Below are 25,235 nucleotides of genomic sequence, written 5' to 3'. Positions count from 1 at the left end.
GCTTTTATAACCGACAAATGCATACATTTACATAACAAACATACACAATACAAATATTAAAACATAAAAGACATAGAACATACATTTCATGCACATTTAGGCTGCACTATTTAAATACTATATTCTATACATGCATAAGAATAAGCACTAAAAGCAAACATAAAAACTAAAGCACAGCATTCACAAATTATAAAAAGCTAAGCAAACATAACGATATAAAGCATACCACTACATTAAAGATTTGAAAATCCGTGCTGTTACTAGTAGATCCTGTTTGGGATTACACAGATTTGCACCTGGCAGTTGTTTCTTTGAACAGTGAAATAGGATGGATAAGACGGTGGATTTCTATGGTTAGAAGATGGAATAGACTTGTTAAAATAGACATGATAGACTTAGATCTCCGATGAAGGACCCCCTATCCCCAAAGTGGCATGGGCAGTTCCTATGAATATGTAAATGTATGCAACATTGAACTTTTCATTACAAAGATTATGGAATACTGTGAAAACGATTGGACTGGTAAAATCTCTACTCTCCCCAAATTAAGGACTAACATAACGATTAAACAGAAGTACGATACTTTACGTCAAAATGAACATCAAGAAACAAAAACGATCAGTTATGAAACAATAATTATATCGCTGTGGTATACTACCTTTGCGCATTGAAACTTGGTGATTAAGAAAGGAGGCTCCTGATGAACGATTTTGGACTATCTGCAGTGACGGATCTGTCGAAGATGACTGTACTGTAAAGAAGCTTACGTTGTTAATTGAATCAGTGAACATTACTAGTAAATTTATTGGTAATAGATTATTTGCTAATTTGATGACACTTCATCAAAGACAAACAGCCAAATATTTAAATTTATTTTTCTGTAAAAGAAAGGAACTTCTTTACAAGTCACAATCTCGCAATGCTTATTGAAAATATGAACATTAAGTTTAAAGTGACTTATAGATCGAACGGGCCGGGTGTAATACAGAATTAACTATTGTATTTTTATCATGCAATATTATTTTACTACACATGTCACTATAATAAATGATTCACTTTCTTACAGTACTTACTTACAACGATAAACATCATAGTGTACATGTAAATGTACTAGATTTTAGTTCCACCAATTTAATTCTGAATTCAAAGTGAATGATGAGTTCCCAAATTACATGCATGCGTAAAAATCGAATAACTGACACTTTGTTTTGTTTCTTCAAATATTTTAAACAATTTGACAATTTAGTCTGAGCTGCCTACCCTATATATTTGTGTTTTAAAATAAATTGCGAGTGTGCTTTTTAAAAAAAATTAATTATGATTGTGTACAAGACATTTTTGCATATAACGTGACTACCTTATTAATGACATTTAAAATAACCGATTATAGTACTAATGTTTGCTTTATAAATAATTTTCTTTAATTATGTTATGTATGCTTTTTCTTATAGGGAAAACGGTAGTATTACATTTTCCCAGCATTAGGTTGGCCTTGAAGGAAGTCAAATTAGGAGCGCTGTGATTGGATATAAGGGTACAATATATTTTTTTAATTATCTATGAATAACTGCAGTGTGTAAATTTACAATATAAATTTTAAAACCTATTGAAATATTTTCTAGAGAATTATTCGAAAAGGCTTCCAAAATTTCAAAAATTTGTTGTAAAATGACGGTGGGCATGGATAACATAAACAAGCTCCGTTGGAAATTGGTCATGATACTATTTGGCTTTAATTTTTAAAATAGATTAATAAAGTACTAACACCACACATAACTGTTTTATCCAGGTTTTTATTATAAAAAGTGGTAAATTTAGGAATTGTTAGTATTGTCGCCTATGGCAGAATAAATAGTACCGTTTTCCCTATAATAAAAAACATCATACTTTTGGAACCCGTTCCCTTTCCTTTCTTTTTTGATTGTGTTCATGTTGAATCACTTCCGCAGTCATCGAATGATCTGACAACATGTTGGCAACAACCAGAATATTACGACTTTGTACACAATATTCCTTGCAATGTGTCACAAGAAATGCATTTCATTGTTCATCAGTTCAAAGTGCGAAGATGGCGTGGTAAGTACTTTCAATTTAAAAGATTTCTGTTTTTATTGTTGATGTTTAAACTCGGCATGAAGGGCGATTTTTCATGTCGAATATGATCAGATAGCATTCGTCAAAAGAAAATTTTATCGGGACAAGACTGAATAGAATCCGGAAAGCAGGAGAAATTTTTCTCTTCTTTTGTGTTACATAGTTTAAGTTACAAAAATAATTTCCTGTCGGTATCTTTATGCAAAGTGTTTTTATTTTGCATTCAGGATATATATGTATGTTAGTTTGTTTTCAAGAACGAACATGGAAAGTATTAATTATAGTTATGTTCAGTGGCAAATATTTCATGCATATTTAAGATAAGAAAACCAACTTATATACAATATACTTATATACAATAAATCTATTACGCAGGTTCTACAAAGAATAAGAATTATTAGAAAAAATCAGAAATGTTAAGGTTGGAGTAAAGTTAGTAAATACCTTATAAGAAGCCCGGTTAAATGTCAAAGTAAATAACAATATAGCTCATATTCCCCTAGAACCTTAGTAAATGATTAATATAATACAATGCATACACTTTGTAAAATACAATATTTTAATGAACAGTTTGTTTATACATTAAATTTGCTGTATATATTTTCAATATATCAATTGTTTCCATATATATTTTTTAAGTAATAAAAAGTGTAAAAAAATTCAGGAAATAATGCTTATGTAATAGATTTACCCCCGTCAAAATTTGAATAGAGCCACATAACAAATAAGTCTATTAATAGACGATCACAAAAATATTTTGCAGAGTAAGCGCATGCAATATATAGTTGAAGTCAGCTTCATTGTCACCTTCCTTTACAGAAAGTCAAGGAACCTAAGCTGCATGATCTTTGATGTTCGGATTACATGTTTATAATAATCATTTGGTGTTGATAGTTTCGTTAAGATTGTTTGTGCAGGTACTCGTCTCTGGAAAAAAATCCGAAATGCCTTAATAAAACAGGCCGTACGGTGACCTATAGTTGTTAATGTCGGTGTCATTTTGGTCTCTTGTGGACAGTTGTCTCATAGGCAATCATACCACATCTTCTTTTTTATATATAGGATTTTCCCCCCTGAAAAACAAGTGCCTGTGATATATCCGGATGTGAAGTACTTATATTCGTGTAATTTGTTTCATCTTTTTCAGGTATTGTCCGGATGTGGAGTATACGATGGAACAGAGGTACACGAGGCCTCAGCGTAAGATAATATTTAGTTAGAATAGTAGACTGTTATTGAAACCTGAAGGTACCCACGTTGTACCCATTTTGACTGTTTTCACCTTTTTTATTTTTTATCCAGACACAAAATTCCATTCTTTGTTAATTTTCTAAATGTATCATTCTTAACTATATAGGTTCACAAAATCTATTTTGAATTCATATTGAATTATAGAGAATGGGTTGATCTGACCTCGAAACGATCTACGATTCTGTAGCAGTCCATGCTGAAGTCAAAATTGACATAAGTTGATCCTATATTCTCTTTTCCGAAAACCATTGAAAATGCTGATTTAAGTCCATGATTGCAGATGTTGGGAGAAATACAATGTAATAAGCACATTGATATGTGTTTACAATACAGGCTTCAGTTATATTCTCTTTATTTTATTGCAAATATATTATGTATATGTAGCATGTTAGTGTGTGATTTTACTTTCAGGATATTAGTCCATCTTAGTAGAAATAAGGCAGACGTATCCATGTTTGCACCGGACATTGAACAAATGCATGCTATTGACCACACGAAAGGGGAACCAATGCCAACAAATAGGTCAGAATTTACAACTGTTAAAATAAGTTTCTCAAAGAATAGATTTTTTTAAAACAGAGAAAGCAATCCATATAAAACTGATCTTTATATAATAAGAAATTGCATTTAGGGATTAATTACATTCTTTATTCCGTCCCCGATAATAAAAAACACATCTCACCTACCTTTTGGAGAAGAAGTTACTAAGTTGAAAAACTTGTGTCTAATCCATTTGTCATTTTTGATCAATAAAATATGTTTAAAATAACCTGACTGTATCTGTCTTCATCCTAATATAACCTCCCTATGTATAACTTACAGGAATGTTTTAGTAGAATCAGCACGTATTGCCAGGGGTAAAGTACAGGCACTATCAAATCTTACAGCCAATGATTACGATGCAGCAGCTAAAAATTTGTAAGTTTGGCATACTAATAAGGCATTTTGCATTTGAAGTATTAAAAAAAAACACGTTTACACGAATAAGATGCAAAAATAATGTTTAAGTAAGTGAAACTGAATAACGTTTTTGTTGCTTTCTGAAATATCTGTCGGAATGTCGTAGTGAGCAGTATTTGCGTTTTATAAGAGTGTGATTCAAGACACTGTCTTTTCGTCCGAGAAATAGATAACATGCCACAAGTATAAGAGAAACAACCAGTTATATAAATGGCGTATTTGTAAATCGCACTCAGAAATAGGGACGTGTGTCGTAAATTTTGTCTTGTGATTTGTTACATATGGATTCCTAAAATATTTACTGCAATCATCAGCAAAACTTTTCATTGTGAAGTGACATTTTAACATATTGATCCTACAGTGCTGATCTTACTTCTGGATGGAATATGTCTAGGTGAACATTCAGTCAAAGGGTCATACACTTACAACTTAAAACGGTCTTTTTTCTTTAAGAGATAGAGTGTTTGAAATTTTATGTTTGTTTTACAAAACTTGTCATTTTATTTGTGTTAATTTTTGTTTTTATTTGTACGATCTTTTGTTCTATTGATTGACAAAATAAGGAAATGGTTAGGTATCCATGAAACGTCAAGTTTATGTTTTACCTCAATTCATAAATTTTTGTGAATGGAGTCTGTTATGTCCTACGATGAAAAACGTATCGTGCTAGATATGAATTCGGATTTTCTTTTGTTGTTTTATATAGTGGGTATCTCCTATCTTTACCATGTGTTACCTTGTTTTTACCCTAGACCGCCTTTAATTGTTGGACAAATGTATCGCAGACTGATAATATTCTGGTTTCAAGTCAGAATTTAAATCATAGCGGATGGTCGGTTCTTTCCTAATCGGCAATTATCAGCATACTTTAATTTGCCCCCACGTTAGATTTATTTTATATAATGATTCAAAATCTTACTGACAGACTTCATCATTTGTACAAACGAGGGAGAGTTGTTTGAATATGAATCAACATGACAGATACCTTTACCATAGCCATACATTAGTTCTTTCTGTATTGTTTTTTGTTATGTAGGTATATATATATTTATTAACAATTAAAATAGGTCGAATTTTGCCGTTGATGGTGCTAACATGAAGGTAAACAGTGATGTAGAACGAATTATACAAGAATTTCACAAGGGCAACAAACCTATTGGGTAAGAGTGTTGACTTTATCCTTTGAGTTTTTTTTTTAAGATGAAGCCTTAGTTTTATTATTCTCATAAAATAAGACGTATGATTCAACAGATGGAAAAAAAACATTGAAGCAAAATAGAACGATTGCACACAGTCATGCAAAAATCGTAAAATTCGATACATATTTGCAACTTCACAAACACTGAGAAAGAAAGCTTATAAAAATATCTGGAAAACAAATTTAGAAACTTTTAGAAAAGATCTGTCAGATAAATTCAAAATTTGTGTGGCAAAAATACGAAAGAATATTGCAATTTTTAATCAAAATAAAAGAAACAAAAAAATCCCAAATAGATAACAAAATATCAAAACTTTGAACGCTGCACGGGAAGATGATCACATGTTCATCTTCCGCAATTTGAACTGCTGAACGAACATATAAATTCGCCTTTTTCAAAAGTTGAAATTCTCCAGTCCATTTAAAAACTGAAGAATGACAAAACTTTTGAAGAAGACGTAATTATAATCGAGTACATAAAGTCCACATTAAATCAGTTTATATAATACTAGAACACACCCGTGATATCGCGGGTCCGTGACTGAATTAAAGTATATAACTATGCGCAAACCTTATTTTGATATTAGTATTGTCATGCCGATTATAAGATATGCAGTTTTCTCTGCTTTCAAATCTTTCTGTTTGAATCCGTCGAACTGGAACTTATCAATTATTGGTAGTATTAATTAGTTGGAAAACAAAAGGTCCTGGAATGGAATATTTTGTAATCAACAGCATTGTCCTATACTAGTTATAAAGTTGAATTCTTTGATTCGCTGTTTTACGTCATGCCCGCTAACAAATTGAAAACTGTACCTATACGCCTTATTTTAGTCCAGATTTTTAGTATTCGTATTGTTATCTTAGAAAGTTTTACTGATTAAAATGATACAATAGGTAACAATTTGACAATCTAGTAGTGTGAACCCTGTGAATATGACCCGTGTATATAGCATATTAATCCTGAATACACCGTTTGGTAGTGCGCCTTTCAGATGCGGAACGTACAAATAAGGTAATAGGTAACAGGTGAATATACTATTGGTATCGGTATCGGACTCAACCCGGAACTTCTTAATTACGTGGAAAACAAAAGGGCCTGGAGTGGTGTAATTTTTAATCTACACCTTTGTACTATATTAGTTATATATAAAGTTGAATTCTTTGATTCGTCGTTTTTACGTGATGACGGCTGACAAATTGGACCTCGTAATTTTAGTATTATAGATATGCATTTATGAGAATCTTTTTAATATTATGTTTGATAAAGGTCTTATTCCACACTGCTGGTTAATAGGTACAATTAAACAAAGGCAACTTCATAAATTCAAACAATTGTAGGCCAATTACTATGATCGTTAGTTGCCTGGGAAATTGTTCAAATACTGCAATTTTGAATAAAAGACTGAATGATTTACAGAAAAATTAATCATAATACAAGAAAATAAAGTTGGTTTACATAAAATTGAGAAAGCAAATGGGGAATGTGTCAAAGCGACAACAACCCGACCATAGAGCAGACAACAGCCGAAGGCCATCAATGGGTCTTCAATGTAGCGAGAAACTCCCGCACCCGTAGGCGTCCTTCAGCTGGCCTCTTAAAAAATATGTATACTAGTACAGTGATAATGGACGTCATACTAAACTCCGAATTATACACAAGAAACTAAAATTAAAAATCATACAAGACTAACAAAGGCCAGAGACTCCTGACTTGGGACAGGCGCAAAATTGCGGCGGGGTTTACCATACCATAAGTCCGAGATTACTCTGACGCCCAACGGCTCTTTTGCAAGACAAGCTTGGGTCGTGGGGCGTCAGAGCTCGTCCCGTATCAAAAAGTGGATATTTGCCCTTCCAAAAATTATAAATGCGCTGCTTCGTCGCTTCTGGTGCCAACTAACGGCCTTGGAATTATATAAATCGGGTATCAATTTGTTGATTTTTCATTTATCTCTTCATTTATGTAAGCTGCACCTACCTACAGTTTTCACAGTGACTCATCGATTCAGACATTTTTACTTTTAGTTTCAAAAGGACGTCAAGATTATCACGAGAAAAAAGTGAAGATTTATGCAAACGACCATAATCGAACACCTCGTTCATTTACGATGCAAGTAATCTAAATGTTCGAGAGGTTCCGATTGTTATCGTGGTTGGCACTAAATGCTTAATACCGATCTCCTGTAAAGGAGGTGAAAAATTGTGGTTGGCTACTAAATGTTAAACATCGATCTCCTATAAAGGAGGTGAAAAAAGTATAAATATTTACATATTTGAGTCTCGAGGTCGCGAAATCTCTCGTTACTTGACGTCCTTTTGAAAATAAAAGTAAAAATGTCTAAATCGATGGGTCACTTTGAAAACTGTTTAAATATAGAAAAATAAAGGGTGGCAGGTAGGTGAAGCTTACATAAATGAAAAATGAACAAATTGATACCCGATTTATATAATTCCAAGGCCGTTAGTTTGCACCAGAAGCGCAGAAGCAGCGCATCTATTTTGGAATGGCAAATATCCACTTTTTGATATGGGACGAGCTCTGATGTCCCACGGTCCCAGCTTGTCTGGCAAATCAGCCGTTGGACGTCAGAGTAATCTCGGACTAGTTTACCATATATTTTTTTATAAATATTTAAAATATCACAAAAAGAAATTACCTTATGCCTTTATTGATTTTTAGAAGACTTTTGACACTGTATGGGAAGATGGTTTGTTTTTATAAAATATGTTATTAAATAATGTAAATGGTAAAATTAATAGTATGTACTGTGATGCTAAATCACAAAATAACTGTAATTTGGAATACTTTGCTGGTGACAATGGCGTACGACAAGGAGAACACTTGTCACCTCTATTTATTTTTATTTATTTTAAACGATTTAGAAGATTTCTTAGTCAGAAAAAATAAATTATTAAAGGACGCCAAATTTTATGGTTTTCAGGGAAGTAGGTCGTCATCCGATGGAAAATGATATTGACAGTACTATTCCCGGCAAATTTGATATCCGTTAAACAAGCAAAGTTTTCCTTCATATTATATCAACTTTCTAATCATATGAACGCTCACCATAATAAGCAGATAATGTACTTATAATGGCATAAACATTGAGATGTATATAACAGTTTAACTATTTGAGTATTGCTTTTTTTTCTAATTTAAAACAGGAAATTTAAATATGTCTAAAACTTGAAATATTAATCCGACAATGCCTATAAAGCCTTGTACGAAGTTCTGAAAAGGGAAAGGATCTATCAGATTTCTGTAAAATTTGTATCTTGATCTTTTTTTCAAGATTGTAGTTTCTCATATGGGGAACACAAAACTTGGCTATATCTTCAGGATTGAAATTTCCTCATTCAAAATTTGCTTAAAGGTATTTACTACAAAATTTTAAGAAAAACTTTGAATTCGAGGATTTTGGACATCAATGACCTATTTTTCTAACGATCAATATTTTTCCCGATTGAATCAGGAAGATGGCAAAACGTGACAAGAGAAACCCGCTTTTGCAGTCTATAGTAACAATCGACAAATAGGGGATGAATATCATTATATATTTGAATGCATGTTTCTATCAAAACGAAAAGAGTATTTGACTGCATACTTTACAAAACGTGAAAACACACGTATGTCAAGTACAAGAAAACCAGTTCTGAAGAAGCTTGGTTCTTTTATAAAAATAATATCAATACTTGTGTTTGTACTCCTGTGGCTTGTAACTTTTGTAACCTCACTCGCTTGTTTTGTACATATTGCAAATATTTATTGCTGTATTAGTTATTTCTATACCGATGCACAGGCATTTGTGTCAGAAAAAAATTCTTATATACCTTATATAAGATTTTTTTCCCCAGTAAGACAAGTGCCTGTGACCGATATAATGCATTGGTTTTATGAGAATAAAATATTTATATATACTTGTTAGTGACATTGTTTTGTATTTAAAGTTTGGTGAATTTAAATAGTCTTTAAAAAAAATAGTTTAGGTTTTTATATAAGTGAAATTTACTTTTATCATCATTTTTTTTTTGCATCTTATTATGAATGCAAGTAGTTTTTGACCTTGGGTTTTACATTACCTGTAATGATTTTTTAAGGTCTGAAGTAGTATCTTGTTGGATTTATGTTTTAGCAAAAGTTGAGTTCACATCGAATATGTTTACATTCGTAAACCAGGAGTATAATAACCGCTATACTCCTTCTATATCTAAAATTTTACTAAGCAGAATGCTAAGTTATTCATTTAACATTTCTTCAAGGCTGTGTTGCATTGCTCCTGTTTTGGCTGCAAAAGTGATTCCTGGATGTGAAGTAACAGTAGGTTCAGACCAAGAAGAAGGAGGCAAGTGGCCGTATGCTGGAACAGCCGCCGCTATTACAACAATGGGGGCATCACATCAGAAGAAAGATGTCACTGTATCCTTTTAAACCTTACTATGATTTGAATATGTATGAAATGATATGTGTTTTCATTTTACATGTATCTGCGTGTATGTACATTGTATATATGTGTACTCTGGAGTGTTGGATAGCATCGAGACTAACCATGAGTTATATCAGATCATATTAGTTTTAACTAAGTTTTCATTTATGATTATATCGAAGTTATTATTGTACTAGGATCATATTCATCCTTAAGTGAAGTCATCCAGCCAAAAATTCTTTACTATTCATGAATTTGAGTCAATCAGTTCATTTACAAAATAGAATGTTGTATTCTTGTGTGTGGAAGCATGCATCATTATAGAAAAAGTCATTATAGTTAAATAAACGCTTCATTAACTTTTAGGAATTTTGGTCCTCAATGCTCTTCAACTTCGTACTTTATTTGGCCTTTTTAACTTTTTTTGGATTCGAGCGTCACTGATGAGTCTTTTGTAGACGAAACGCGCGTCTGGCGTATATAGAATGAAATTCAAAACAGTGTGGCTGTGGCCATTGATTGACACATTAAATTCATCCATTGACTGGGACAATTTAGGTGAACGTTTGTATGTAACGACCACTGCTCACCATGTACTTTTTAAAGACACTTAAACTATGGGGTCACGAAAGGTTCTCAACACCTTAATAAAGTAATTCGAAAAATTAATCAGAAATAACACGATGTTTTGATTTATATCAATTATATAAATCAAAACATAAAGGTTATTCCTGATTAATTTTTCGAATTATTTTATAATTAAAGGCGTTAAGAAACCTTTGGTGACCCCACAGTTTAACTGTCTATCGTAGGTACGTCGTGAACAGTGGTCGTTACAGACAAACGTTCACGTAAATTGTCCCAGTCAATGGATGAATTTAATGTGTCAATCAATGGCCACAGCCACACTGTTTTGAATTTCATTCTACTAAATTTAGTCCTGGCATCTATGATGTGTTTATTTGATTGTCGTATGTCCAAGTTTATGTCTCTGTCCTTTCCAAGGATATCATCAGGCACATATGAGTAGTATAACGAAAACATAGTTCTAGATGTTGATTAGATTAGTTTCAGTCCTTTCCAGTGTTGTCACAAAGTTAAATTGTGTTTCGATTCTTCCCGGAATAGAGTCCAACTTAAAGTAAGATGTATGCTACTTTTGATACAGTCCTTTTAGAATTTGAATTTAGATTGAAGAATTTGAGTTTTTGATATAAATATATTTGACATGTATGGACTCTGGTGATGACGACAGGTCTTTCTTGCCTTGGCACTATATTTCGTTAAATTCCGGTAATCAAGGGCTCAACAAATTTCGGCACTTTTTTACTGCTAATATATAATTAAGTGTGATATGATTGCCTATGAGACAACTCTCCAGATGAGACCAAATGACTGGGAAATTGTAGGTGACCGTAAGACTCTCGTTTGATTATGTTTATTCACATGTATTTCTCGTCCAATCATACTACTAGTATAATAAGGCAAAGCCATAAGAGGGTGAATAATCACCAAATACAGCAATACTCTTATGATTTTACAAAGTTTAGAACTCCTTAACTTATAAATCAGGATGTACACGTAGATGAGAAAAAACAGAATTATAACTACACCTGCCTACATGTGTGAAACTGCTCTACACGAAATATTTGATGGTATTGGCAAAATGGTAACTGGTGTGTTAAAACTTACAAAGTGATAGTGTTATAAGTATTAGACTATAAAAAAACCAATACTGATGTTGAAAAAGAATGTGTCTTTTTGACACTTTTTATTGATATGCATTGAAGATCGTCGTGTGCTATTAAATAAAATATTTCTAAACTTTTTTGTTGATTTGTATCTTAACCTGATGAAACGTTACAGATTGTGACAAGGTCAAGTAAACGTTGTACACCTTTTGAATTTTAATTCAATCTTGACTTTTTCAGAAATATCCCAAAAACCTCCTGGTTCAGGCGCGGATCCAGCCATTTTATAAAGGGGGGGGGGGGGTTCCCAACCCAGAGTAAAGGGGGGTTCCAACTATATGCTCCCATTCAAATGCATTGATCGGCCAAAAAAAGGGGGGGGGGTTCCAACCCCCGGAACCCCCCCCCCCCCCCTGGATCCGCCACTGTGGTTACATACCAACCAAAAGTCAAATAATTTTGTCAATAATCATACTAGGATTGTTCTGTTTTAATATGGCACGATGTAGTATATGCCACTATATGGACGGTATACTGTTAAATATTTTTTGGTCTGCTTTTATCTTGCTAATACTGTATGACCAATAACATCAAATGATGTTGACACAGCTAGATAGCAAAATGGCCTTTTATCCTTTATAACATACACAGGGGTTCTATACATCATAGCCACACCCAAGAGCAAGAAACGATAACTAAAAACCTTTGCCTCACCATGACATGTGAACTGGAACTAAAAGATTCCTGATATCTTGACATTCAAATCAATATTTAATATCTAAGTCTGAAAGTGACGAGCACCAAAAGGCCTTATATAATACACTAGACACATTACGTGATGGGACCTTTGAGAAATTACATAGTACAACCGTTAACTAGAGGCTCTAAAGAGCCTGTGTCGCTCACCTTGGTCTATGTGCATATTAAACAAAGGACACAAATGGATTCATGACAAAATTGTATTTTGGTGATGGTGATGTGTTTGAAGTTCTTACTTTACTGAACGTTCTTGCTTCTTACAATTATATCTATAATGAACTTTGTCCATTAGTAACAGAGAAAAATATTTGGTAAAAATTTACATAAATTTACCAAATTAATGAAAATTGTTAAAAATTGACTATAAAGGGCAATAACTCCTTAAGGGGTCAATTGACCATTTAGGTCATGTAGACTTATTTGTAGATCTTACTTTGATGAACATTATCGCTGTTTACAGTTTATCGCTATCTATAATAGTATTCAAGATAATAACCAAAAACAGCAAAATTTCTTTAAAAATTACCAATTGGAGGGCAGCAACCCAACAACCGGTTGTCCAATTCATTTGAATATTTCAGGGCAGATATATATTGACTTGATTAACAATTTAACTCCATGTCAGATTTCCTCTAAATGCTTTGGTTTTTGAGTTATAAGCCAAAAACTGCATTTTACCCCTATGTTCTATTTTTAGCCGTGGCGGCCATCTTGGTTGGTTGACCGGGTCACGCCACACATGTTTTAAACTAGATACCCCAATAATGATTGTGGCCAAGTTTGGTTCAATTTGGCCTAGTAGTTTCAGAGGAGAAGATTTTTGTAAAAGTTAACGACGACGGACGCCGGCCAGGTGAGCTAAAAATGAGTTTACATTCTATGTATTTGCTGACCTGTCAATTTACCCGCCTTAAATAGAGTTTTGAAATGATTACCATACTTTGAACAGGTACTTCAAACTTAACATGGTACATCTGTGGTCTATTAAGATATTTTCTTAACTCGATTTTTAATACTCAGCACATGAAAAATTGCACTTTAATATTTAATGCTTGTGATTTGCGCTTTTTTTTGTATAAAACAAATAAACAATATATAACTTTAGTATGACTAGATATACTATGTTTAATTCTAAATGAATCGGGGGATCAGCTGCATAGAAACGCCAGGAATAACACAAGAAACCGGCTGTAATATAGTTCAAATTTCATATTTAAAATTTAATTGGTCTCCGTTCATGTTTTCCTTGAGATGAGCATCAAATTGTTCATTTTCAGCAACAGTAAACTGGTTTTTCCAATCCCCAACAACACCTAAAATATAGAATTTGTTTAATTCAAAATATATCCAAAATATTTTAGGTTTTTTATTTTTTAAATTAAAGTCTATAAATTCTTTTTGCATTTGAGGACACGCAAAAGCGAGTGAAAACTAGCACAACAAACGGATGCTTCGTCAACTGCATGTGTGCATGTTTATCGAGAGAAATGATTTTATATCATGGATTTAAAATACTATTTAGCGTGGAGGGACATACTATTATTGCTAGTTAATATCACCATAGACCGGAATTTAAAAGGTGACACTTGAATGTTTAGCACAGGACTTTTATTGTAAAAACAAAACTACATTATTGAAGAAAATTATCTACATCTAGTGTTTTGTTTACAGTGGTAGGTCATATGTTTCCTTGAACTCTAATTGTGACATGGACACCAAAATAATTTTTTTTATAGAGCATACAAGGTTTTTAACATACCTTTTCTATATAAAAATGATATTTGTTCTGAATTGACAACCACTGTTCCACTGTCTCTTTCCTTTTCTGCGTCTCTCATTTTATTCACAGTGCATTTTTCACTAATTTCTTGTAACATCTTTTCATCTCTTGGATATCCTATGAAATCTGCTAGTTTTGAAAGACATGATACTGTATCCTACAAAAAAAAAACAACCGAGTATGAATAAGAACAAACGTTGAATTGTATCATATATTCTTATTAAAAACAAGTTTAAGCATTTTAAAACACTATACGGTAAGAGGTTTGATCGTTGTTGACGGCTGTTTTAAGAAAAAATAGTGGATTAAACCTGGTTTACAACCTCGGCCTTTGGTCTCAGTGGATAGGATCTTAATATTTAAAATCAAAGCGCATCTTCATAAAGTCTGCAATTTTTGCAAAATACTAAAATCCTTTGAATGAAGTTTATTTCCAGTAAAAATGAGTTTAAGTAACACACACTGAACTGAGCTGACAAATATCTTTGTAGAACTTTTATGATGTAGATTCATAAACTGTTTTTATTTAAATTGTAATAGATTTAGTATGTGACAACTTTACTTTTAAAATTCATTAAACATTAAATCTGTTGCATTATTAATGAGCTAGGAAATATGAGCAACATTCAGAAAAGAATAAAATACTTTCAGGTAGGAAAAGTGTGGTTCGTGGTCCTTTTCATGCTCTTTAATAGTTTGCAGTGGCGGATGCGGAATTTTTCATAAGGCACTGACTGACCTAAAAAAAAAAAGGGGGGGGGGCGCTCCAGTCATGCTTCATTGATTCCCTTAATAATCAACTAAATTTTTCCCAAACAAAAGGGTGGGGGCTAGACCCTATCGATCTGCCTATGATTCGTTCATTTTCTGCTTTCTACACCATATTATAAATCGCTGAGATGACGATAATCTATATATATCAGGCGGATGCAATTAAACTTTGATGAAAACCGAATCAAAGAAATGAGCTAGGTGAAAGATTTCATAATTTTTTAGTTTCTGGTAAATTCGTCATATAGTAAACTAAGTTTAATATTGAAAGGACTTTCCAACTTACTATTTTAAGGTCTTCGTAATTCATTACTAATACATCAAGGTCGTTAGATGCTGTAAACTCTGCCCATTTCTTGTTATAAAAGAACCAATTCGAACTCACCTCCCGATCTGAAAAAAGTATGTATTTTAAGTTTGTTTCTATAGTTAGGAAAAACAACTCCTTTGCCATCAAATGAACTATAACAAAAGTTTAAACATTTCTCCCAAAAGCATATATAAAGCGATAGTCACAACAAAAAAAATCAAAAATGATGACACAAGTCTTGTTCCTATGAATTCATCATTCAACTATATGGAACACCACAATTCACAATGTCAAAGATTTATGTAAATTAACTTAATATGAGTGTTTAAAACTACTACACACTTGTTCGAGTGATAAGCTCTTTCAACATATCAAGAAATAAAATAAAATTTCAAAACAATTCACATTCAAAGTCGTTTAATGCTGGAATTATGAGCCAGTCGACTGGTCTGGTGTACGCTAATTCTATATTCTGTATTGAATTAACTGACAAATTCCCGACCAAAAAGCATCTGTGCACTATTTTAAAAGAACAAGCAGTGCTCAGTCTTCACATGCTAATTAACGAGTTAACTTTTTTCAGGAAGATGAATCATTCCTCCTGGAAATATTGTTCCGACTCCGACTTGACCATGTTTTTCTTTATCTCTAATACATAAATGTCGCATGAGTAGCTGAGAAGTAAATATACGAGTTTTGGTCTAGTTTCACCCGGCCGAAGATCAAAATCACGACCCAGACTTTAAGGCGTGAACGATACTATGACAGAGGTTTCAGAATTAATAAATTTGACTGTGGAAATATCTATTTCTAATGGCAGAAGTCAATCTGCCATGTTTTAGAAAAATATGGAAAACTTCAATGCCTTAATAATGAGGGGGGGGCAAGGGGGGTTCCAATAACAGCAAAACAGTAAATTGATTTGGCTTAAAACAGATAACAAGGAATTGAAAAGGGACAATAACAGATAACAGTAAATGAAATTTTAAAATCAGTCCGGTCCAGGACCAATACAGTACAGTCAGTACATCTTATTATATAACTGGTTGTATTGGTTGCTAGGCCTTAACAGAAACAAATATATTCACTTATTTTAAGTATATTTTGTCGAGAAATTAAATATTTGAAGCTGTTAAAGACACATCTTTATTTGCAGCAACAGTTTCTGAGCTTCACTTTTCATTATGTGAACCAGTTAAAAAGCGATCGAAAAATTGATAGTCAGGGTTCTCTTTCATGTAAATACAAAGAGGAGGAGTAGCACTTCTAGTGTGAATGCTGAAGAAAAAGATGTCGTGTAATTCCCAAAGGCAACATTTCACTCACATGCTCAAACAAATGATACATATATACTATTTTTGTATTTTGTAAATAAGTATAAAAGGAGATGTGGTATGATTGCCAATAACACTATCCAAAAGAGACAAAAAGACACAGAAATTAACAACTATAGCTCATCATACCACCTTCGACTATGAGCAACAAACCAATACTGCATAGTCAGATATAAAAGGCATTGAAAAGACAAACGAAAAACAATCAAAACGAGAAATTTAACAGCTTGATTTATCTAAAAAATAATAAACGAAAACAACCACTGAATTGCAGACCCTCAATAATGAGACAACATTTGTTCTGAGGTAATCTAAGAAAATACTTTTGTTGCAAAATCAATCATTTAAAATTTTTTCATTTTTTTAATACATCTATCACATTTGACACCATTTTTGGCATAAAGGAACTATTTTATTTGATCAAAATGAACGTTCGAGAATCAGACAGTCACCCCCTTCTCCATCGTAGTTTTTCATAATATACAAACTTGTAACTTTCTAAAAAAAAAATCAAATTGTATAAAACAAATGCTCCTGTCATATCTTAAACATACCATTCTGGAGGATATATTGCAGAAACTGATTCCATGTTGTTTCACTGTCCACATTGAACTTTGTCTTAATCATATGATGATAAAGAGATGTAACAATGTCCTTTGGATTTCTATGAAGTAAAATGAACTTGGATTTCTTTTCAACTGCTTGTTTTGGAAGACACACTGGTGTAAAGTGGGTGTTGAATATTCTGGGACGTGGCTCATCTTTGTACTCCTCAGGCAGATGAAATTCAATCATACATGATTCTTTAGCTTTTGAGTGATATTCAGCTTTACCTTTTATTATCATCTGACACATCTCCCATACCCAATGTGTTCCTGAGCATAAATATCTATATATTACAGATTATTGAAAGATCAAAGAAATTTTATAATTGGCTGATTTGAAAGAAAAGTAACATTCTTATTAGTCCAAGAAAATGTTTTACTCGGTAAATTTTAATACAAGATGCTATTTTTTTGAGAGGGGTGGTCAATTTAGTCCTAGTATAGCATATGACCTCAGGGGCATTATTTACTATTTCTATTTTCTATTTCTGAATTTTTACTATCAATGTGCCTTAAAAAATATAGAAATAAAAAAATATCAGTATTAAAACGTTAAAAATTGACTAAAAATGCGAAGTCATATGTTAAAAAATGTATATGACTAGTGATCAATTTAAGCCAACATTGCAAAACTATAGATAAGAAAAACCCCAAATATTTTATGATATCAATGTGTTGAACATTTCATGACCTATTCATATTTATGCACAGCAACTTGATAATCTGTTATGATACTATTTCAGTTTTTTTCTCAAATCCCGTATGTGGCAGGTGAACTCGACTCCAATCTTAAATGCCTAGGATTGTCAGTTCAGTGGTTGTCAGTGGGCACTCTGGCTTCCGCCGCCAATTAAAACTGACCGCCATAAAATAGCACAATAGTTTTTAAAGTGGCGCTTAACACTTATCAATCAATCAATCATAATTTTTCTTTTCCTGACCTTTAGACATTCAATGACATTTACGCTTGGTTCTTGTAAGTTCTGTTCGTATAGTGTTGCTGATAACTTCCACTTCATTCCCCTTACAGACTATGACGTCGATGATAAATACTGCTAACGTCTGAAAGTCGTGATACGAGAATGAAACACCGACTGAGCAGTAGAAAATCAAGAAAATATAGAACATGTATGTCTATAATGAAAACCTACATAGGGAATACAGTAACATACCACATTTTGGATAAGCACAAATAAATATATCGTCATCATAACACTCCATTTCTTGAAACGCCGGAATAAGAATTCTAGGATCAGGAACCACTCCTTTCTTTTGGAAGGAGAGTCTTATCTCTTGCTCTTCAACAATAAGGACTTCAGTATCAGCATTCCCAGGTTGTTTGATACTTACAACAACGTCCTTTTCTGTAATCGGTCCTGATAGAGAAAATTTATGTATTTTTTTTTTATTTCTAATCTTATATTTTTGACTTCTTAAAACTGTTCTTTAACTACACATGTATTAAAGTTCAAGTTTTAAATTTTGATCTGTATCGTTCTACCTTATGACATTGTTTAATTTCCATTTATGATTACTATATATATAAGCTCATATTTATACTTTACGCATTTTGACACCCTAAAAGTTGAAAACACCTTTCATTCAATCAAAGGAAAAAAGGGAAAAAAGCTTGGACTTAAATAAAAATACAGCGATACGGAAGTTTAAAAGAAATTCCCTTAAATAATTGAGAATCGTCTTAAGTCAGTGACCCAATCATGCATGGTTAGCGATTAGCTATTTCCAAAAGAAACTATTTCATATCCCGTTTACAAAATTATATTGAATATATTTGTACTTTAAAAAATAAATTTTGCAATCCTACCTACCAAATTCATAGTTTCCTTTTTGTGGCTTCTCCATTTTCTGTGCAAGACAGTTTCAACATGTGCACCTTTAAAAATAGATAAACAACCACATGACTTGTGTATACGTGTTAAGATAAATATAATATGTATGTATACAAGTCATACTCACATGATCTAATATTGATAAAGATCAGTCAAAGGTGTTTAACCCGCGTAAATTCAAAAACATATATTCAATAAATAAATGTTAAGGAAAAAGATGTGTCAATGTTAGTATGTATACTCAATTCAATTGAAAAGTTTTCTCAGATATTAAAGACCTGGGTTGCGTTCAATATCGTAGCGGCTACGTAGTGCTATATAGATTTTTGTCTTTTGAACGTGTAGCTAGCCTATAGTTTCCTCGATAGTTTCTACATAGATATTGGTAGAAACTACGTAGCCGTTAAGTAGCTGCTACGATATTGAACCAGTGGCGGATCCAGAAATTTTCATAAGTGGGGGCCCACTGACTGACCTAAGAGGGGGCCCGCTCCAGTCACGCTTCAGTGATTCCCTATATAAGCAACCAAATTTTTTCCCAAAAAGGGGGGGGCCGGGCCCCCTGGGCCCCCCTCTAAATCCGCCTCTGATTGAACACGACACTGGGTTGCCTTAATAGTTATCCCATAAGGACGCGGTGTGTCAGTGTAAGATCATCCCGATGGCCGGAGGCCAGAGGGTGATCTTACACTGACACACCAAGTCCGAATGGGATAACTATTTTACATCCCAGCTGTTTTAGATTAGACCGAAAACCATTTACAATTCATAAAATCTAGTTTAGAACGCCACACAACGATTACAATATACTTTATATATTACTATATGATGTATACCCTTTATGAACCCCTAACACAATTAGTAGATATAAAACAATGTCAACTCGACCCACTGGCCAATCGGCCCCCACTATATCGCCACTTAATGGAAAAATCGCCCCACTCTTGTAACCGACTCGCCCAACTTTAAAAAAAGTGTAAAATCAAATTAAACAATCAGTCTGACAACTCATTTATTTAACGAAAAGGGTTTAAACCCCACTGAGTAAAGGTCTGCCAACTCGCCCCAGTTATAAAAATATCTTGCTTCCTTTAAGTATGTTAAATTTCTGATAGTTCGTATCCAGTCGTCCTGGTGAAGTGGTATGTGCCGTGGCTTGATATGCTAAAGGTCTTGAGTTCGAATCCCAGCATATACACTAGATTTTTTCTACGTGAATTTTGATAGTCTTCTCCGTATAATTAATTATAAGTTTTATACTGGATTTGACATTCCCGCCAAAATGTTACAGAACAAAGGAAAGCATGCATAACAAAGAAACTTAAACTGGGGTGATCTGGTTAGGGTGATCCGGCTCAGATCACCCCTGTTAGAACAAAGGAGCTGGGATGTAATTCTATATCGTAGCGGCTACGTTACCTATGTTAAAATAAAAAGGAAGAAGGGATTATCTAAGCAGAAATTTATTAAAAATAATAATTTTGAACTGCACAACAGTAGTTTAATATGTGTACCTTTGTGTATTGCAATCATATAGTCATTTGATTATTTACATATTTATAATGCATATACATACGTTGTGATACCTCGAATATCATTTTTATTTAACAATTGCTTAATTTTTTGTTTGCTAAACTTCCAACAGCAAGTTTTTCATGCATATTGCCTATTTAGACTGAGCAAATTTTAAAAATAAATCTTAAAGGTATCGTCTGAAAAGTGGACCAACGAGCATTAAAAACAGGACATAAGGAAGGCCACTACTAACTGTAAACGCTTCTGTTTAATCTATATTGCGACCGGTTTGGTCAAATGTCCACAAAAGAGTCAAATAACAAAAACACCAAATTCCGAGGAAAATTCTAAACGGAAAGTCCCTAATTAGCAAATGGAAAAACCAAAAGCTCAAACGCATCAAACCAGGAACATATATTAATTCTGTTCCCAGATCAAACGAATGGATAACAACTGTCATATTCCTGACTTGATACAGACATTTTCTTATGTGATTATGGAAATTAATAATGTTGTTATGTCTGGATAACTTTTATTTATATTCACAATGCACCTAAGTGAAATACAAGTTCAAAATTTGTACTAGGAAAAACATGAAATGCTGTACACAGAAATAATTATGACACAGATTTACATGAACCTCAAAGGGTTTATATTTAAGCATGTTAATACATGCAGTATATATCAGATATATGCAGACGCGTAAATGCGTTCATTTGATTACAATATTCTACTAGAACTAATGGATATGCCTTCTGCCTAGTCTGATTAAAGATAAACTCGACCGTTTTTTAAATTATTTGAGTCTGAACAAACTCGCGAGGGTATTCTGTAAATTTATTATTGATATATAAATTATTCATTAATTAGAACCACTTTGAATTGTATACCCCTTTTTTGGTCACACACTGTTGTCAATACAATGGAATTTTCCTCAGAGTTCGGTACTCAGACAAGGTGGATAAATAAGTAGATTATTGCAAAAAATAACAGTATTTAATCGTCTGCATATACATTGTATGTATTGCCATTTGAATAGGGACTTTCCATTTTGAAGTTTCTTCGTTGTCATGTGCACATTTAATGGATTAACCTTGTTTTTCGTCTCTGTTATTTTCTCAGTTCGATAAGAAATGAATAAGACATAGGACACTGTTAGTATTTTTCGAATGTGTGGTTTACAAAATACGTTTAACCAATTTTTTGTCGCGGCTACTTCATTTTGAATTTAACACTTTCTAAGGGACCGGTCAAAATTTATCGTCACATAGGACCGGTGCAAAAAAAATAAAAACATTTAATAAAAGTTACAACCCTATGGCTTTCTGACTGAAAAAAAAAATGATGTCCTATGCCAACTTAGTAATAAAAAAGTTGGTGTCCTATCCTACTTTTCCAATGTATTGTAAATAAAAGTATACTTTTAAAATAGAGGCATTTAACATATGTTGTCTTTATAATATGATCAAAAGCAACAGTTTCATATAAAAAAAGAAGATGTGGTATGATTGCCAATGAGACAACTATCCACAAAAGACCAAAATGACACAAACATTAACAACTATAGGTCACCGTACGGCCTTCAACAATGAGCAAAGCCCATACCGCATAGTCATGTTTTATTTTGTTGATTCACATACAATTACAGGCATGGCATTATCATAAATTATACTATGAATAAAGCATTGACAAAAACAAAGACATTGCATAATGCAATCAAACCACAAACATTTTCCCATTTACAGAAAATGTACCTGATGTGACCCCGAATGATTTTTGCTACTTTGTTGGTTGATGTAATGTACATGATGTATGTTTGTTGCACTTCACCATATAAGTGAAATTAAATTTTACAGCAAAACAACAAAAAACTAAATGACATTGGATTCAGTAAGCTTGATATATATCTAAGATAGCTGCATAGTTTGATGAAAATCTAAGATAGCTGCATAGTTTGATGAAAATCTAAGTTGATTTGAAAAAGTAATTAAAAAAATTAAAGTGTACTTTCTCTATTTTGTCCGAATTGCAAATCCTACCTTTTTTTACCAAGATTACTTTAATTCTTAAATTTTACAGCAATACAACAAAAAACTAAATGAAATGAGATTCAGTAAGCTTGATATATATCTGAGCTAGCTGCATAGTTGGATGAAAATCAATGTTGATTTGAAAAAGTTATTAAAAAAATTAAAGTGTACTATCTCTATTTTGTCCGAATTGCAAATCCTACCTTTTTTTACCAAGATTACTTTAATTCTTAAATTGTATAGCAATACAACAAAAAACTAAATGAAATGAGATTCAGTAAGCTTGATATATATCTAAGATAGCTGCAAAGTTTGATGAAAATCCAAGTTGATTTGAAAAAGTTATTAAAAAAATTAAAGTGTACTATCTCTAATTTATCCGAATTGCAAATCCTAGCTTTTTTTACCAAGATTATTTTAATTCTTAAATTTTACAGCAATACAACAAAAAACTAAATGAAATGAGATTCAGTAAGCTTGATATATATCTAAGATAGCTGCAAAGTTTGATGAAAATCCAAGTTGATTTGAAAAAGTTATTAAAAAAATTAAAGTGTACTCATCTCTAATTTGTCCGAATTGCAAATCCTACTTTTTTTTACCAAGATTACTTTAATTCTTAAATTTTACAGCAATACAACAAAAAACTAAATGAAATGAGATTCAGTAAGCTTGATATATATCTAAGATAGCTGCAAAGTTTGATGAAAATCCAAGTTGATTTGAAAAAGTTATTAAAAAAATTAAAGTGTACTATCTCTAATTTGTCCGAATTGCAAATCCTAGCTTTTTTTTTACCAAGATTATTTTAATTCTTAAATTTTACAGCAATACAACAAAAAACTAAATGAAACGAGATTCAGCAAGCTTGATATATATCTAAGATAGCTGCATAGTTTGATGAAAATCCAAGTTGATTTGAAAAAGTTATAAAAAAAATTAAAGATGCCTATCTGAATTTTTATATAATAATTTTTATTTTTACATATTGTATATTATACCCGGTTATTTCAAGATTTGTTAAAAATGTTAATAAAAATTATTTTAAAGTAATCGTTTGAAAAAAAACTTGTGTCCTATGGATATTATCTGTGAAAAAAGTGATGTCCCAACAAAAGTTATTCCGGAAAAAAGTATCCGTCTACTGCACTTTGCACCGGTCCTATGTGTAGATAAATTTTGACCGGTCCCTAAGCAACTTCGCAGCAATTTGTTTTCGCGATTTTCTAATTTTCTTCATTTATAAATATTAGAGAAAAGATAAATTATACATTTTCTCATTCTATACATACTCATGAAGGTCGTGAAAATAAAATTGTTAACAAAAATAAGTTGGGTTAAAGTTACTTAACGAAAAGAAATTTCGTCTTTTAGATTTAAAAAAACAATTCTTAATACATTTCATAAAGGCGCAGAGGAATATGTTACCATTAAAGACCTCCGTTGTTTGAGATTGTGGTATCACCAGTCTTGGTTCAGATAGTGTACCATTTTTATGAAGTTTATTCTTGATTCATATTCGTCTATAATTAAATTTTTCACTTTTATATCTTCTGATAAAGTAACTGTTACTACTTCATCTTTATCAGCAATTGGTCCTGGAAAACAACGTTGAATATTATAAAACCTGCTCAATGTTTTTCATTTCTTTATAGGTATAGAACCACTGAAGAAATAAGTACATATTTTAAGCAAAACTTATAGCTGTATCTTTGTCACTAGGTGAACTATTTAGGTAGTTTTGGTATCAAATGAAGTCTTGAGACAATGGGGACTAGTATAACTGTAGAACGCTTGCTGAAAGTTTCTTTTGAATAACAATAAAAAAAAACCAAAAAAAAAAAAAAAAAACCAACATATAACATTGAAATAGGAGGGCATATTTACCCTGTTGTTCAGACCAGAAATGCATGTATCTGTACTATCAATCTTCCGGAAACCATGACCAGTACGCTCTAATAAGCAATTACAGGTATGTAGATTTTCTTAGCACAAGTGAGGATGAGATATAGATTTGACATGAAATGAAAGCTACTTTATTTTAACTATTACGCTTGAATTTCCATAATTTAACATAGAAATCAATGGGGCTATGTAACTTAAACATGATGCAAATCATCTGGTTTGCTTTGAATGGCTTAAACATAATTTGTTTTCAAAAGTAGAAAAGGGAGTTGACACAAGTTATACATTGTAACACCTCTCCCTGTAAATTATTATTTGTCTTTAAATTGTTACACTTGAACTATAATAGTAATAATATGAATCATAATTGAAGCTGAATTATTTTTTTTTTTCATATTGTTTGAGTTAGTTTGATCAAAACGTATAACATTTGAAATGGTTAGTTCAGAATTTCGTTGGTAAAGGAAGGTATATTTCTACTAAATTAAATGGTGTTTTCTATCATAATCGTGATCATCAAAAAGGTTATTATTGACATATTGTTGATTGGAACTCCTTGAAATCATATTGCCCTATTATCGTCTCTACACGGTTGAAAATTAGAATTGAAAGTTGTCTTATTTCTTCTTACTTATTATCATCATTTAACAGTTTCATGTTTTTAAAGAAATTCTTGTCTACATATATATAGTCAGGGCGAATTAAGAAGCTATAGTAAAATACCTTTTACGAAATATTGGTTATCTGCTGTAAAA

At 32.3% G+C, this 25,235-nt stretch overlaps 1 protein-coding gene and 1 pseudogene across 1 annotated transcript; one reads left to right on the top strand and one right to left on the bottom strand.

Moving 5' to 3' along the window:
* Positions 1–1,992: 1,992 nt before the first annotated feature.
* On the top strand, positions 1,993–11,758 carry LOC143073147 (glutamine amidotransferase-like class 1 domain-containing protein 3, mitochondrial; annotated as a pseudogene).
* Positions 11,759–13,476: 1,718 nt separating this feature from the next.
* On the bottom strand, positions 13,477–19,157 carry LOC143073144 (sulfotransferase 1A1-like). The gene is made up of 6 exons (XM_076248476.1): positions 19,010–19,157; positions 18,353–18,556; positions 17,130–17,450; positions 15,218–15,324; positions 14,140–14,317; positions 13,477–13,693 (listed from the first exon to the last, which is right to left on the bottom strand). The coding sequence occupies exons 1-6, from the start codon at positions 19,041–19,043 to the stop codon at positions 13,581–13,583; spliced, it is 957 nt and encodes a 318-aa protein (XP_076104591.1). The 5' UTR covers positions 19,044–19,157; the 3' UTR covers positions 13,477–13,580.
* Between the last annotated feature and the right edge of the window lie 6,078 nt (positions 19,158–25,235).

This window comes from Mytilus galloprovincialis, chromosome 4 (genome assembly GCF_965363235.1).
Source record: "Mytilus galloprovincialis chromosome 4, xbMytGall1.hap1.1, whole genome shotgun sequence".
Classification (NCBI taxonomy): domain Eukaryota; kingdom Metazoa; phylum Mollusca; class Bivalvia; order Mytilida; family Mytilidae; genus Mytilus; species Mytilus galloprovincialis.
This window is presented reverse-complemented; position numbering and strand designations above follow the sequence as displayed.

Bases quoted from the DNA above. Each gene is read 5' to 3' on its own strand.
- LOC143073144 (XM_076248476.1), bottom strand. From the start codon at position 19,043: ATGGAGAAGCCACAAAAAGGAAACTATGAATTTG. The intron at 18,557-19,009 runs GTAGGTAGGATT...TTTCTCTATCAG, and splicing joins AAAAGGAAACTATGAATTTG to GACCGATTACAGAAAAGGAC. The intron at 15,325-17,129 runs GTATGTTTAAGA...TACTTTTTTCAG, and splicing joins GCAATATATCCTCCAGAATG to ATCGGGAGGTGAGTTCGAAT.